Raw genomic sequence first — 16,693 nt, 5'->3', positions numbered from 1 at the left:
AGACACAGACTGACACCCTTCACAAAAAGTAACTCAAGGTATATGCTGAACAAGCACAAAGAGTGAAAATACAGAAAATAAGAATTACTTATATATTACTATATATTAGCTTCAGCACCATCTGTTCTAAAGAAACTGAACTTCATAGAAGAATCTGTGAAGAATAATCTAAAAATCACCAATTTTACAGGGAATGGGAAAAGGTGCTAAAGAAAAAAGAAAAAGGTGCTTAAAAACAACAAAGACAATATACGTACATAATCATGGCACAAACTATACATGAGAGAAGACGACTCTGGGCTATACTAGAAGCAGGAAGGCAATGGAAGCTCTAAACTTAGAAACTATTATTTTGGCCAAGTTTAGAGAGGAAACATTTAAATGAATTAGTCAGAGAACCAGCATCACAAAAAAGGCTTCAAAAGTAAGAAATTGAAAGAAATAAGAAATATTCAGTAAATATTTACGTGCCTATTTACCAGGCATTCTGTCCACATCAAATCTATACTGGAGCTCAGACAGCATATGATTCCTAATAATTCCCTGTGGTTTACTTAAAAGAGGATCCAGTGGAAATTAGAGGGGAGACAACACCCCTTCCACAGGAAAAATACTCATTTTTCTTGTGAGCAGTCGTAGGAAATACGCAAAGCTGTAGGAGATGTGATTGAGTCAGTAAAGATCTTTCATTCTATAGGGCCCACTCTGCAACAGTTACTAAAAGCAATAACAAAGCCACGAAGCCATGCCGTCACACCAGAACTTTATTTCACAATAAATGAACGTCTCAAACGGGAAGCAAATACAAGCAAGCATAATGAAAGTGGTGCTCAGGGGATCATAGCCAAAGAAATTCAAGACAAGAAAACGAAAAACATATTAAGGATGCAGTTTGCTGCTCCATTTGTTTTTATAGCACAATGCATGGGGAAGGCAATGCAGCCCTTACACTCAGGATTTTTTTTAATAAACTCAGGTTTTTAATAACCTGGCACATAGCCCTATAATTGGCTGTAATTTACTGAGACAGGCAATCTTAAATACAATATAATGAAAACTGAAACCTCAGAGGAAGAATCTGAAAAAAAAAAAAAAAAAAAACAAGTCATAAAAATATGATTATTGCTGCAGGGAACTTGTACTCCATGCCGAGATTACTCTAGAACTGTGTCATGTTGATAGAACAGTGGGAAGAGGCAGTTCTGGTCAGTCTGGTTGAGTGTGATCTACTTCCTTCAGGTTCAGTGCCCCTTCCTCTGCACACACACATCCCACAAGGCTGCATATTGCCAAGACCTTCCCAAGACACAAGAGGTCCAAAGTGTTATGCCCAAAGGTTAGCCACCCAGGTGGCCTTTTGAGGCTCCCTTCTGGGGCTCAGTCACATACATGTTGGGATCAGCCCACACAGGGCACTCTGTGGAAGTTCTACCAAATGTTTCCTGAAGGAGGAAACACCCACTTCTTGCTACCTTTCCAGAAAGCATCTGTGGAGCACATCAGACTGTCTCAGAGTTCATAGCTTTTTTTCTTCCAGAAAACAAGATGTGATCCTTCTGGGATCGCTAAATTAATAAACCCTGAAATAAACTGCACGAAGACTTACGAGTTTGCTCGCAACCAAATAATGAAATTTAAATAGCAAGTTTAAGAACTGAGAAACTTCCCTCATCTCTCCAGTGGGAGTCTTCACTGGCGGTGGACAATTAGCTTGAGGCAACAGGAAACCATATATCCTGTCACGGGACCCACCCCACAGCTCCTAGCGCGGTTGCAGAGTCTGACTTTCTAAGTCTAGGGACTGCGTGACAGTATTGTCAGTGTGTGACTCTAAGAGCCCCATCCTTGGATACGAAAGGCAGGAAAGGGCCTCCTGCTGGGTGCTGCCTCTCCACAACCCCTTAGTCCGGTGAGGCCCTTGCTCTGGGTAACTGTGGACCCGAACAGGCTCACTGAACTGTTCCGCAGTGACCCGAACACTCGAACAGAACACGGTACAACTGTCTGGCACCTGCGTATCACAGGCCTCAGCGTCCCTGCTCTCTGTGCTTACGTTCCCAACAAAGTCAGTTCCAAGCAATTCTGGGATGTCCGTAGGGCTGAGGAAAAAAAGAAAACACAAGCCTGATCAGATCAGCCAATCGCTGGAGCACTGGGAATTAATCCCAACTTAAGAGCTGAAAGCGCCGTATAAATCAATGGCTTTTTCATTTACAAGTGACAAAGCCATAACTGAGACACCTTATTACCTTTTTTTTTTAAAAGATTTTATTCATTTATTTGAGATACAGAGAGCGAGCGAGAGAGAGAACAGGAGCAGGGAGAAAGAGGGAGAGGGAGAAGCAGACTCCCCACCAACCAGGGAACCCGAACAGGGCTCGATCCCAACACCCTGGGATCATGGCCTGAGCCAAAGGCAGACGCTTAACCGACTGAGCCACCCAGGCGCCCCTATTACCTTTTTAAATAATGTTTTCACGTGCGCTCTGTGAAAGCCTGGTCCCAAGGCACTCATTGATCCCTGGTCAAGTGAGTTGAGAATATGTTGTTCCCTGCGCCCCGAGAGCCCCAGCCAGCCAGGACAAAATGGGTCTGCAGCTGGTGCAGCACCCGCTCTACCTGCCTCGTCGGCTTCCCAGAGTTCTCGGCCCAAAAAGGAGCCAGCCTCCTGGTCTTGCAGCGCTTCAGAGCGCCGGGCGGGGGTGGGGGACAGGGAGCCAGAGCGGCCCTGGAACCGCAGCAGAGGCGACGGGCCTGCTGGCCGTCCCTCGGTTCCCAGTCCTCTGCTACCAGCTCCCGGGAAGTGGCGTGCTGGCCTCGGCTTGTCTGTGCGCCCTGTGCTGTCCTGCGCAGGGCTGACTCACGTAGTTCGAGGGACAGGGAAAGACGGAAGGAGAAGAGAGGATCGCAGAGTGGGGAGGGGGCAGGCAGAGGTGCTGAGAAGAAGGGACACCGGGCCCTTGTTCAGCTGGGCTCTGCTGTCTGCACAGCGGAGACCTAGCACCACTGCTCCTTCACCTTCCACCCACGGCGCCGGAGCTCTTAGATGGCTCCCGGCCCCAGCGGGGGCCACACGGCCCACAGCTCAGCATTCAGGACCAGAGCAAGATCACCTCAAGCCCAAAGAAGGACTGGACCAGCCATGTGTCATGGTTCCCTACTGGCCGAGAAAGGGTGAAACTGAGGAGGAGCGAGGAAGAACCAGAGCCAAGCACAGGGCTACGAACAGGCCTGGGACGGCAGGGGCCAGGTTGGGTGGTGGCTCGGCAGCGGGGCCCGTCCCCTGCAGACTCCCTACCTTGGGCTGGTAGCCCCGCTTGGCCATCGTCTTCGCCTCCTGCTGTAGCAGGGTGTCGGTGAGCCGCTCTGCCTGCCTCGCCGCCTCTTCTTCCTCCTCCTGCTGCTGGTCCTCTTCCCATGCCTGCAGCTGGTGCTCTGCAACCTGGCCACCAAGAGCACAGTCACCCAGGACAATGCTCCCAGGGCAGACCCTGCCTCGGATCATGGGGGAAAGCCCGTGGGCCTCTGCCAGCTGGAGAAGCCCAGCGAAGCCACAATGACGGCAAGTGCCAGAAGGAAGGGCATTTATGAGCATGGAAAGGCTGTGTGTGTAACATGCAGCTGGTAAAAAGGTCCGGTGTGCCCACGTGCTTGGAAGATTATTCTCTGCTCCCTGTCAGGTCCTGAACTCAATCAACTGTGTCCCAGCAAGCCAGAGGCTTGCAGATACAGACAGGAAAGAGAGAGGCTGGCCAGGCCTGACAGCCTTGCTCCCACACAGACGGAGGACCTGGAGTAAAGCTGGGACTAATCAGGAGGGTCGGGGTTTCAGCTAGAAAGGAAAAGGGGTGCACTGAGCTCACTAACGTGGGCGTCTCGGACAAGGTTCTAGTGCCAGGCTGCGAAAATAAGTCACGGGTCTTGGCATCTGGTGCCACAGTGGGGCGGGGGCCACAGCGAGGCCTGCTACCTGCAGCTGAGGCTGCCTCCCACCCCTCCCCCCCCAGCCCCCCGGCTGAGCCCACCTGGGCCTCCAGCTCCTGTTTCCTGGCTGATTTCAGTTCTTCACTCTCCTCTTTCTCACGACGAGCTGACTCTCTGGCTTCCTCAAGGTTCTGAATAAGTTGCTCCCTGTGTCTCAGGGACTCCTCTTGTGCCCGTCGGTTTTGTTCAAGCTTTTCTTGTATTTGTTGTTGTCTCCCTGTCAGAACCTACCCACAGCGGGAAGGCAAAGGGCAGATTTCAGTGTGACGCTAACAAGTACCTATCCTGTAAGCCGTGGACAGGCCATAGCTGCCCTGAGACCCAGCCTTGTCCTCAGCCTCAGGCCTGAATATGCCAGGTGAAGGCAAGTCCAGATCACAGGACTGGCCCACACAGTGTCAGCCCCGCTTCCCACCCGTCCCCACCACATACAAAATGCACACACTGTGCGGTAGGGAGAGACCGCTGGGCACCGACAAGGTCAGAGGAGGGGATGGAGCTCCCTCCCCAGGGCAGAAACGTAGCAACAAGGTTGTGAGTCTCACTCCCCATCAGTTACAGAAAAAGAAACCACAGCCATGCAGATGACCAGAGATAGAGTCTGGGTCCTCCCCTCAGCCTTTTGGATTTAAATTTACGGCTTAGAGTGGCAGAAACCTGGGTTTGAGACCTGGCCACAGCAGAGGATTACATCCAGAGCATGGTCAGGCCTCAAGAACCAGAAACGGTGGGAAGCCACCTGCCACACCCAACAATTATGCTCCCCGGAGGAGACACTTAAGTGGCCACAATGAGGAGGAACATTCTTAATAGGGAAAATCAAAACATGCTGCAGAGTATCGGTACTCACAAAAGTGAGACAGCACCAGTGGGAACCCGACTTCCCATGGATTCGAAAAGGACATGCACAAAATAGAATTTCCATTTTAAACCACTTTAACTTTCCATACATGGATAACGAAGGCTTTTTTCTAAAGATTTCCTTTTTTTTAAAATTTTTTTTATTAAGAATGTCTACCCACAATGTGGGGCTCAAACTCACGACCCCGAGATCAAGAGGCACGTGCTCCACCAACTGAGCCAGCCAGGAGCCCCTAAAAGATTTCCTTCTAAATGGGGTATGCCTTATGAGTATTACTTAAATCCTGACAAAGAAAACAGTTACGCTCCTCCAAGAATCCACTTCTGGTTATTACACCTCAAGGGAAAAAATCCTAAATACGGAAAATGGAAAGCCTTATGCCCCAAGATGTTTACTGTAATGTTTCTTGTAATGCCTCAAAATTAGGAAAAAAACAATACCCACAAGAGGGGAGTAGAACACAAACTACAACACACCCACATGATATAATATGCTGTCGTCAAAATATCTACAAGGAGGATGTGAATAGTAGGTTAGAATGCTTGAAATCAAATAGCACAGTATAATAGCGAGTGCTCAGAAACACACACTATGCACAGAAACAGGAAGAGTTGAGGGAAATCAAGTAATGATGACTGTAGATGCTGGGGGGTCTGGGTGACTTGGCGTTTACTTCCTGTACTTATGAATATTTTTCGAATAAGTTGATACTACTCTCATAATGACGTTAAGAGTCTCTTTATGATGACCAGAGAGGCCTGTGTTCCAGAATATTTGGCAGGGTCAGTATGTGCTCGCAGCCGGCATTACCTCACTCATCAGTCTGTCTCGGGCGCTCCTCTCCCGGGCCCACTCTGCCTCTCTCTTTTCCCACATCTCCTTGGCCTCCTCCCTGGGAACACAGAGCGGGTGAGAGCAGGCTCCTTACCACCACCCACGGCAGAAGACAACTAAAGAACCAACAGGGCTCTGGCACACAGGTCCACACATCTTCTGTGAGGCCAACCTTCACACCAACTTCTGCACCCAACTCTTCACAGGTGACAATTCCGGACCAGCTCACCAAGAGTATTCCTCCTGTAAGTACTTTGGGCTGCCTTGGTTATGCTCCCACCTCCTTATGAAACACAACTGTGATGACCTGCACCCACGCCATTTGGACACCAAGGGGACTCTAGCCGTCAGGACCCTGGAGAGGGACAGGAGCCCGGCGGTGCCTGAGCCCCATCCCCTTGCTCCTCAGGTCCCAACGATGTCAGGAGCCAATAACATGAGGACGGGAAAGCGCTTTGCACAGTGTCTGGCCCACAGTCAGTGCTCAATAAATGTTACCTGTTAGATTATTTCAATCTCCTAGGTTTTTAGGATCCAGAACCATCTCTAACAGACCTACGAAGCATTCAGCATCTCCACAGTTTATAACAACTTCCTATCAAGTTTCTAAGATCTTAAAGGAACAGACCCTTACTCTAAACCCTGATGATTTCCACCTGAGAGAACTTCAGGGCAACACCCCCGAAAGCCAGGTCCGTTAGCACACATGTGCTCGTCACGACGGACAGCTGAGCAAGGGCAGATGTTTCGGTCACAAGGGAGACCTTGTGGTGCCCTGTGGGGACGTGAGGGACCAGAGGAGAGGCCAGGAGTGTCGGGCGCACGCAGGGGCCGCCTCTTACCTCAACAGCAGCTGCAGCTCTGCCTCCCGCTCCCTCTCCAGCTGCAGCTGCTCCTCGATGACCTGCTTCATCCACGCCGCGTCGGCCACGGCCTGCGCCCTCTTGGCCAATTGCATGCGCTGGTTCTCGTCCTCCCTCTCGAGGAGCGCCTGCAGGATGCGCTTGTCCGCCTCCTGGAGGGTGGCCGAGGAAGCACAGGGGGAGCGGGGGGAGCCCTTCTGCGGCCCCTGCGTCCCACTCCCACGGCCCCGCCTTTCTGCACTCGGCACTGAGAGCAGACATTCGTGAGGCTTCCGATGGTTCCCAAGATAGAGATGGGAAGGGTCAGGGTTTAACCACTTAGGGATGGTTTAAAACAATGCAGGAGAGGCCCAGGAGCTTTCCCTTTCCAAGGGAGACCCCTCTGCCACCACACGCATGTCCCTGCCCTTGGACAGGCCTGGTAGCACAGCTTTCGAGAACACAGCTGGGTAGCAGTCTTACTTCTGAGAACACAGACTGGAGACCCAAAGGCACAAAGACATGTGCACAAAATGCTCACTGCAGCTGTGCTGTAAGAGGGAAAAACCAGAAACGACCCCAATACGCACCGGTGGGGAACCGGCTGTGGTGCACATTGCTACAGTGGGGCGCTGTAAAGAACGGGGGAGCTCTAGGGGTGCCTGGGTGGCTCAGTCGTTAAGCATCTGCCTTTGGCTCAGGTCATGATCCCAGGGTCCTGGGATTGAGCCCCACATCGGGCTCCCTGCTCAGCAGGAAGCCTGCTTCTCCCTCTCCCGCTCCCCCCTGCTTGTGTTCCCTCTCTCGCTCTGTCTCTGTCAAATAAATGAATAAAATCTTTAAAAAAAAAAAAAAAGAACGGGGGAGCTCTGGAAGTCCTGGGATGGGAAAAATGCGCTCGAGCCCCAGCAGAGGCGCCCCCCGCCCCCCGCCCCCCGGCCCGCCCTGACTGCAGCAAGCAGGGATAGAGGCAAATGGGCTGGCCCATTCACTTTCCCCGTCCCTGCGTCACTAGCGAGCCCACGGACATACCTAACAGGAAGACTGAGCAGCTAGTATGAAAGAACAGGCTCCCTCCCAGCAGCTGAGGTTTACCGGTAGGTAAATATACTGAGGAATGCCACTTCAACTTGTAAAGAACCCCACCGCTTCTCTCTCTGGGCATCATGTAAATATATCTAGGAGACCTCTGGGGAGGGGCAGGGATTGCAGGGCTGATCAAGGCGGAATCTCCCCTGGTGTCTTATTATGAGAAAGCACTCAGCTACTGAGCAATGGAAAGCATTTTTTTCCGAAGAGGGTGAAAGAAATGCCAGGCTGACTCAGACTCACCAGTTCCTCTTGGATCTGCTGGGTACGCCTATTGAGTTGCACGTTATACTGATGTCTCAAAAAGCGTCTAGAAATGAGCAAAATAGGGACTGCCTTCAGTGTCTTATGAACAATTACTGGAGGTCAGACAGCTGCTTACTACAGACTGTCTCCTTTCTGGTTTGGGGTACCCGTGCAAGTCTGGGCAAGTGAGAGGCTCGCCCGCCTGGCCAGGGCAGCTGCTGGGGGCCCTTCTCGCACACACCCCAGCTCTGCCTTCTGCCGGAAGGCTGCCATCTGCTTCCTCCCTTCCTCCAGCCTCTCCAGCTCCCACCGCTGCTTTAGCAGATTCTCCTGCTCCTTCTTCAGTTTGGTGGCCTGTGGTGACGACAGTTAAATCCAATTAAGGTCATCAGAATCAGAGCTCCCTTCATTCTTCATCTGCATTTGCAGCAGGGCTGGCCTGGCCGGGGGTGATCAGAACGCCCTCCCACCTCTGGGTTCTGAGCCCTGGGCCTGGCTCACTCCTTTCCTGCAAGAGCCTTTCCCGGGCCTGTGGACAAGGACGAGACCCATGCTCCATGCTCCCACGGGACCCTGGATTCATCCACACCTTACTGTGACTTAACTTGTCTCCCCCACCCAACACAGCTCCCGCCGTGAGGGCCCAGCACAGTGCTTGGCATCAAGCATCAAGCAGATGGTGGGCATTAAGGACCTGTTTCCTGAATCATTTGGGCCTGAGGAAGGACAGGCTTCCCCTTGTCTGAATGGGAAGATCCAGCCCAGGAATCTAGCTCAGGGAAACTGCACAGTATCCTCAGAACAGCCTCCTGAACCAAAGACCCTCACAGTTTATGCCTTGAGATCCCAAACCTGCTAGCTGGGGAGAGCCATAGCTGTGTGCTAGGACATCAGACTAAGTCAAGTCTACTTGGTGCCCTGGAAAATCCAAGTTCTAAGAAGGTTCTCACACAGCCACTCTGGAAACACACCTAAGAGAACAGGTATTCTCTCCATATCATGAACATTCTAGAATCTGGGCATACAACCTAGGAGGATGGAAAAACCACAGCTAGGAATACATGTGAGAAGGGAGAGCCCAGCATTGTTGCATGTCTTAGAATCATCCCCCTGCCCCCCCCACAGAACCTATTCAGCACCGCTTTCCACATGCCCATTTTCTAATGACAGGCAGCTGCAACAGAGGAGGCTGTGCAGCCAGGACTGTGCCCTCACCTCCTTCTCCTTCAGCTTCAGCTCCTCCATCTGCTGCAGCAGCGCCTCAGCCTGGAGCTTGCCCTCCAGCTGCCTCCTTTCCTCTTCTGCTTTCATCCGCTCCAGCGCTTCCCTTCGGGCCCGTTCATGCTCATTTTCATACCGTTTGTTCTCTTCCTCTCTGGTGGCTTCTTGCTACATGGACCCAAAGGAACCCAGGAGGTCAGTATCTGTAATGCAGCCAGCAAAGACCCAGTTCCCCGCCGCTATCCCTCATTCGGACATGTCTACGCCAGAGTGGGTCATGCCACTTATCAGCCTGGTGACCCTGGGCAATGGTGCGTCTTCCTGGGCTCTGTTCTCACGGTGGGAATCATGGGAGTGATGCTGCCCTCAGAGACGATGCTGGGAAAGTACCCAGCACAGGGCCTGGCACAGAGCAGGGGTTCAAGAATGGCGGGGTTCCTTCCCCTTCCCAAAGTCAGCACAATACTCTCCAAAATTAACCCAGAGGCACAGCTATGGGTTCACAGAGGTGTGGACTTTTGTCCCCAGAGGTGCTGCTGTAAGCCAAGGTTGCAAACTATGTCAAGAGACTGCCAGCAACAACAGTGACCTTTCAGATGAGCACTGCACCTGCCCGGGGCCAACCCTGGTCACCTGGTGTGATTCTGCCCCGGGAACGAGCACAACGGACCGTTCTACGTGTAAGAGCAGCCGCCGTTCAGTGTTAGCACGTTACATAAGCTGAGATCAAGTCTATTCCTGGATCGGAGTCATTAACATCGAAAACAAGGAAACTTCCAAGCCGTGGAGGCACAGCACGCCCACCACAGCTCGGAGGGCTATTTCCCAAGTCATATACCACACCTGTTTTTTTTCTTCTTTCTGCATTTTCCAAGAGTTTATCACATGCTCCTTGTGAAGGGCTGATTCAATCTGAGGGTGAGAAGGCAGAGAAGACGAACTTCCTCACTGGTTCATGTGACAGACGTGTGCTGCGAAACGCAGCGACCCTAAGTTCCCTACACGAGGACTCAGGGAGGCCCAGGTACCTTACAGGGGAGCACAAGGAGACCCCAACACGTACAGTCTGAATGCCAGTCAGTTAGTGTTTACTGACTTAAAGGACCAGGCAGTTCTAAACAAATCGTACGAGTTGTAACAAAGGAGCACGACTTTTTCTGCCGGCACCCTTGGGATTGAGCAGGAGCCGGTCAGCGGACACTGAAATGGAAATAGGATCTGAAAGGCCACCCCTGGCTGCTCCAGAGAGCATGCCAGGCCCCAGGGACACCGGAGCTAGCTGAGGAACAGGCTCAGCCTTTCACCTGGCTCCTCCAAACTCCCTCTGCAAAGCAGAGGTGTATAAACATGTACTCCCGTAGCAACAGATGCAACACATTTGGGGTGATTAAGAAGAGATTTCGGGGGTTGCCTGGGCAGCTCAGTTGGTTAAGCATCTGACTCTCAATCTCAGTTCAGGTCTTGATCTCAGGGTCCTGAGTTCAAGCCCCACACTGAACTCCACGATGGGCGTGAAGTCTACTTAAAAAAAAAAAAGAGATTTGGGTTTAGAGAATCGTTTGGATCAGAAAATGAATTATAGCACTGTCCAAAAGCTTTTGTTTGGGAAATTGTCTATAAAAAGTTTTAATTTCTTTCTTGACTTACAAATATAAACATTTGTAACTAATTTGAGTGTTCTAAATAAACATTTCTGAGTAAAAGACTTTGGAGCACCTACCTAAACCCTCAAAGGACCAGGGAAAGTCTTAATGCTAACTGCACAAGACTCAAAAGCACAAAATTGCTCCCTTACTTAGTGACTAGCCATTTCTAACTATAATTATGAATAAACTCATCCCACCAAACAAAGACACAAAGTTTAAATTGAAATAAATTACTGACATCATCACGGGTCTTCTTCTGGCCCAGTCTCCGTGGAATGATGCCATTCAAACCAGCCCCACCCTCCCTTGCCCCCAAGGTCTCGCCCCTTGTCCTCCTTTCTGCTGCTACCCCATTCTGGCCTCCACCATCACTGCCGTGGCCTTGCCCCGTCCTGCAACCTCCACAATGCTGCCAAAGTTATTGCTCCCTGAAATGCAGCTGGCTCCCACTGTACCCCTGCTTAAAATCATCCAGGTGCTCCCCATGCTTCTAGGAGAAGGCCACACAAGGCTGGCCGGGGTCTGGGCCCGCCTGCCTCACCAGCCTCAACTCTTGCAGTCCCCCTTCCTTCTCTGATGGCACAACCTCTCAGCCAGTGTTGCTCCCTGGACTTGCTTGGGCCTGATCCTCACTCAGTTGCCTCAATCTGGAGGGTCCTTTCCTCACCTCCACACCATCAGGTAAAAGCCCAAACTCCTCCACTCCAGCAACTCCTCTGAGATGCCTCTCTGACCCCCAACTGAGGTGGGGGCACTGCCCCAGTGCACATCTTTCCGGGCCTGCCCAGCCCACTACAGCCTGCACTGTAATGAGCTGCCCAGTCTCCTGCACTGGGCTGCGAGCTCCTGAAGAGCGGGGACCCCCTCTAATCTCTACACGCCCAGGTGCTAGACCATGCAGCAAATGTTCGGTAAGTGTTGGCTAAACACCAAACGAACCAGATCTGCCTGGTGCATTTTTCAGGGGGCTGGGGTGTCCTCTCCTGTTTCACCCCAGCAAGAGATGCAAGTTTACAAACAAGAAGGGAACCATGATTTCATCTACTTAGGCAAATCAAAGGTTTTCACCTCTCGAAGTCTGGGGTTGTTCTTTTTCCAGTGTTCATATAAAAGTTGTTCAGCAATCTGTCAAGAAAACACAAAGCCTGATGTCACTTTTCAAATCCATTCACATTTTGGATAACCCCCAGGGGAAGTCAGCTCAGGCTGAGAGCCCCTCCACCGGCTCGCTGTCCCTGCACGTGCCCTTCAGACCTTCTGCCCGCCTTGCACCCCCGGCTCTGGGAGACACCAGAATGGAACCAGACAGCCCTGACAAATGACTGCCACAATGGTGATGGAAGGGTGCCAAGATGTGATGCTACAGATGGATCCCAGATGGGACAGACCTGTTGCAAAAGATACAGCAGGCTTCAATACGTAGACTGGGGCTCACCATTCCCCACAAGTACTCGGAAGATAAAGTATACCAGTGCCAAGCCTTTGCGGGACCACGGGACTGGAATAAAGACAAAGGACTCAGAGGTGGTGATTTAAGGGGCCAAAGAGAATAGAGGTGGCTCGTGCCCAACACGCACGAAGAACAACGTAGCACACGCCCGTCCCCCTGCTGGCTCTGCCGTTAACTGCTGGCTCATCAGACCAGTGCCCGGGGGTGGCCCCACACGCGCCTCACTGATGGGCTGGGGACACTCCGGCTCTGTTGGCTCCTATGGGGCTAGAAGAAGTTACCAGTTTCCTTTGCTCTTCTCGGGCCAACTTCAGATTGCCGCACCGCTCCCGGATCCTTCCCTCCTGCATGTCCACGCTTAGCCGCGACGCCTCCAGCTCTCTGGCCAGGAGGTCCTGCTCCTCCAGCAGCAGCTGCCTGAGTCTGTCCCGTCTGCCTTCCAGCTGCTTCCTCGTCTCCTCCTTCATCTTCTCCCGCTGATAGGCATGCATGCTGTGTGGGAAGGAGCCCTCCCTCCATCAGTCACGCGACAGCCACACGCAGCACGCTCTGCTCTGCGGCCAAAGAGGCTGAGGTGGACGTGACACGGTGACACAGGAAAGTGTCTTCCAGCCAAAGTGAAGACAGCAAGTCACAGAACACTATGCGTAACAGAATCTTGGTTTCACAGTAAGAAAATGTACAGTGGTCTCACATATGCACGTAACGACAGTACTAGGTAACACTTGGGCAATTACCAGGTACGACGTACGATACGCCGAATCATAAATCCTACAAAGTAGGTTCTGCTGTAGCCCCACTTCACTGAGGAGGAAACTGAGGCTCATTTATACAGCAAGTGACACAGTCAGGATTTCCATCTAGGTCTGTCTAACTCCAAAGCCTAGGCTTTTACCTTCCATGTATTTTACATATATTTCTGCAACAATGGATGTATATGTGTGTGTGTATTTATACACACACAGCAGGGGAAAAGTACAGGAGGATCTGCATCAGCCTGTTAATTGTGGTTCTCTCTGGGGATAAAGGGTCACCTGGAGACTCCCAGATTCTACATATATTTCTTATTGTTTTCTCTTTTTCAGTGCAAATGTATCATTTCACTGATGATCTTTCTCTTCAATTTTCAGTTGGAAAAACATGACCATGCAGGGAATTTATGCCATCCAGCAAATTCCTCAAGAAAACATGCCGTTAAGCCACACTCCCCCACCCCCACCTCCCGGGTTCTTAAAGCCACATGTCATGACCAGCAAGTGGCTTCCTGCCTCCGTCCCCCTACGGTCACTGAAGTTACCTCTGCTGGTAGGAGGTCTTGGAGCTCCATTCCGCCTGTTTGGAGCTACAGATATCAGACATCCTGAAGTAGCGGCTGTTCTGGTCCCACTGCTGCCGAAGCCGGGCCTCCTGCTCTTGGTGTCGCTGTCGGGCCATCTGCTGATCCAGGAGCCTCCGGCTGCACCAGTAGGAGGGCAGCGTAGGGAGTGCCATCTGAGGAAATTGGCAATGGTAGTAAAATGAGCCTGCTGCAGCCCCCTAATGAGTGGTCCTCACCCCTTGGCTGCCCCCTGGAATCACCCTGCTCCAGACCAATGACATCAAAAAAGTCTCAGTGCAGGCCCTCAGGCATCAGCATCTTTCAAATGATTTGCAAATCATCACTTTAAATAAGCCTGGGCTGCACCCAGCTGTGAGCGAGACACCATCAAGGGTGCTGCAGATGACGACAGGGGACCAGTCCTAGCAGTGCTGGCCCAAACACCTGGGGACTTCTACGCTCTCCACAAAGTAACAGGGGTAATAATTTCAGGAACATATATATGTGCCAAGCTCTTGACATATATGATCTTTTTCATTGTTATAATCCCCCCATTATTTGGCAGGTGAGCAAACTCAAGTTCAAAATGGTGAAGCGACTTGCCCAAGACCACAGAGCCGGGAAGTAGAGGCAATGAAAGGGCTGGGATCCTAATTCATGTGGTGTCAGACCAGGGCCTGGGCTCTGTAGACAGCAAAAGGTTGCCTGTGGGGACCAACACGCCCTGGCTCTGGCAGCGCCCAGGGAGAGGCCCAGCCCGGCTGTCACAGCTAGAAGTGTTCTGGATTAGCATGGAGGACACATCCCTCAACTTACAGATGGAAAAACTGAGACCCAGAGAGGAATCGATGTGCCCGGGTCACGGAGTAAAATGGGGACACGATGGAGACTTGAAAGCAGAGAGCACTCTCACTCCAGGCACCTCCTTCCCTGACCCCAGAGCTGCCACGATGGGCAGGGTCTACACAGTGCCTGGCTAGAACAGTGCTTATGGAACGTCTGTTGAACAAACGGGTAGGTCTGCGTCCAGGCCAAGCCTCAAGCTCCGTGCTCAGAGCTAGGGGCAAATAATCTACGTCTATGGACCCAGTTTAGCCTTCGGCTGCCAGTTTACAACCTGTCCTGAAACCGTGGCAAGGTGGACATAATTTTTTCCTTGCCCTGGAAGCCGCCCGTGGAAAAGCTTTGCACCAGGAATCAAGAAACGAGACTCCGGTCCCGAATCGGAGGCATCCTTCTTGCAGCCCCAACGTCCACATATGACAAAAGGGGTTGCAGAGGAAGGCGTCGCACCCAGAGCGCGCAGGGACGGCGGGTCCCCGGACGCCCGCCGCGATTCCCGCCAGCGCGGGGCCACTGCGGCCGGGCTCCGCGGGTCCCCGCCCGCACGCCGGCTCCGGCCGAGCCCACCCTCCGACTCACGTTTCTCCGCGCCCCGGAGTTTCCGAAAAGTGCCCCCGCCGCGCTCCGGCATGCCTCAACCAACGCCGGCCAGTCCCGCCCGGCCGCGCGCCACCAACACCGGCCGTATCCCCGCTCGTTGCCGGGGCAACGGACCGACGACGGAGCGCCGCGAGGGCCAAGCCGCCTCCAGCGCGATACCGAACGCGCGGAGAGGAAAGAGGCTGTGTTTTTTTCTCTGGCGCCCTCTCGTGGGGGGCGGGAGATCAATCGCAAACGTCGCTAGTCCCGGAAACGGAAGGAGGAAGGTAAAGGAATACTCGCTACTCCGCAAAATTCAGAACGGTGGTTACCTGGCGGGGGATGAAGGTGAGGGTTGCAGGGGGGAAGGTCACGGGGGACACGATAGGGGAGGAGACTATAAGTCCGTGGTTTTCGAGCCTGGCTGCACACGAGAATCCCCTGGGGAGGTCTTAAAAGTCCAGATGCCTTTAAAGAAGAAAAGTAAATCCAGATGCCCAGACCAAACTCCAGACCAGTCCCATCAGGTTCTCAGGGCGTGAGAGGTCGTCTCAGCTCCCCAGGTGCGCTCAGCGTGCAACCAGCTCGCAGAAGAGCTGGCCTAAGTGGAGACCAGTTATTGGTATCTCTTGTCTTTAGCTTGGTGGTGGGTTCAAGGGTGTTCATTCTGTTGGTGTTTTATGACTCGCACGTGTTACATGGATTATTTTATGTGTGAGAAACATAATAAAGGGGCGCCCACCTGGCTCATTCCGTGGAGCTTGCAACTCCTGAATGTCAGGATTGTGAGTTCGGGCCCCATGTTGGGCGTAAAGCTTAGTTTAAATTTTTTTTCTTTAAATAAATAAATTTACCTTAAAAAAATAATAAAGACAACTTCACTCATTTTTTCTTTCTTTTTTTTTTTTTTTTAAGATTTTATCTATTTATTTGACAGAGATAGAGAGAGAGCACAAGTAGGCAGAGAGGCAGGCAGAGGGAGAGGGAGAAGCAGGCGCTCTGCTGAGCGGGGAGCCTGATGCGGGACTCGATCCCAGGACCCTGGGATCATGACCTGAGCTGAAGGCAGCCGCTTAACCAACTGAGTCACCAAGGCGCCCACTCATTTTTTTCTTTAAATAAATAAATTTACCTTAAAAAATAATAAAGACAACTTCCTCTTTTCTTTCATTTTCCCATTTTTCGTGTTTAATTCTCTTAATTCCTCCCTTCCTTCTTATTTCTCTGTTTTTTCCTGGGTGCAGCATAGCGTCTTGTTGAACATTTTGGCCTCTAGTCCAACCTCCACCAAGCCAATTGTGGGGCCTTGGGCAGGTCACTTCTCTCTGGGAAATGAGAGTGGTAAAGCAATTGAACAGAGAGACCATTAGACCAGGCAGCTCTGATGCCTTGCTAGCCTAGCAAGCAAACCAAAACCTAACCCCGAATCAAGCCTGGCTGCACATAAGAAATCTGAGAAAATTTAAAATTTAAAATCCAAAATCTGAGAAAGATTAAACGTAAGGACAGCCAACCACAGAGAGCCACCTAGCCTTTCCCAAACAAAGCAATTGCATAAGCTGTAGCCAATAAAGTGATTTCCTTGCTTTGCTTCGGCCTCTTCTCTTTAAAAAAGCTCTCCCCCCAGGTCCTGCCTTCTGGCAGAGAGCTCCTACCCACCTTTGGTTTGGTGATACTCAGTTAAAATTGATATATACCCAGGGGCGCCTGGGTGGCTCAGTCGGTTAAGCATCTGCCTTCGGCTCGGGTCATGATCCAGGGTCCTAGGATCGAGTCCCA

At 51.7% G+C, this 16,693-nt stretch overlaps 1 protein-coding gene across 2 annotated transcripts; it reads right to left on the bottom strand.

Annotated features, from left to right (window-relative positions):
* Positions 1 to 755: 755 nt before the first annotated feature.
* LOC110592439 (trichoplein keratin filament binding) lies at positions 756 to 15,032 on the bottom strand. 2 transcript variants are annotated; one of them, XR_002481105.2, is made up of 14 exons: positions 14,915 to 15,032; positions 13,472 to 13,665; positions 12,456 to 12,666; positions 11,793 to 11,849; positions 9,922 to 9,990; positions 9,073 to 9,246; positions 8,099 to 8,211; positions 7,855 to 7,921; positions 6,523 to 6,695; positions 5,657 to 5,738; positions 4,026 to 4,211; positions 3,299 to 3,442; positions 2,012 to 2,099; positions 756 to 1,296 (listed from the first exon to the last, which is right to left on the bottom strand). XR_002481105.2 is itself a non-coding variant. In XM_021703433.2 (13 exons), exons 2-13 carry the CDS (start codon positions 13,663 to 13,665, stop codon positions 2,067 to 2,069), a joined length of 1,503 nt encoding a protein of 500 aa, XP_021559108.1. In that variant the 5' UTR covers positions 14,915 to 15,032; the 3' UTR covers positions 756 to 2,066. The 2 variants fall into 2 exon arrangements, 1 of the variants encoding a protein (XP_021559108.1); XM_021703433.2 differs by having other exon boundaries at positions 756 to 2,099.
* Between the last annotated feature and the right edge of the window lie 1,661 nt (positions 15,033 to 16,693).

This window comes from Neomonachus schauinslandi, chromosome 14, assembly GCF_002201575.2.
Source record: "Neomonachus schauinslandi chromosome 14, ASM220157v2, whole genome shotgun sequence".
In the NCBI taxonomy this organism is placed as follows: Eukaryota; Metazoa; Chordata; class Mammalia; order Carnivora; family Phocidae; genus Neomonachus; species Neomonachus schauinslandi.
The sequence above is the reverse complement of the archived record's forward strand: the minus strand, read 5'-3'. Positions and strand labels throughout refer to the sequence as shown.

Excerpts from the sequence above, each read along its gene's own strand:
- LOC110592439 (XM_021703433.2), bottom strand. The coding sequence starts at position 13,665 with ATGGCACTCCCTACGCTGCCCTCCTACTGGTGCAGCCGGAGGCTCCTG. Across the intron at positions 11,850-12,455 it reads GAGAAGAGCAAAGGAAACTG|ATTGCTGAACAACTTTTATA; the intron begins GTAACTTCTTCT and ends TTTTCTTGACAG. Across the intron at positions 8,212-9,072 it reads TGAAGCTGAAGGAGAAGGAG|GCCACCAAACTGAAGAAGGA; the intron begins GTGAGGGCACAG and ends TCGTCACCACAG.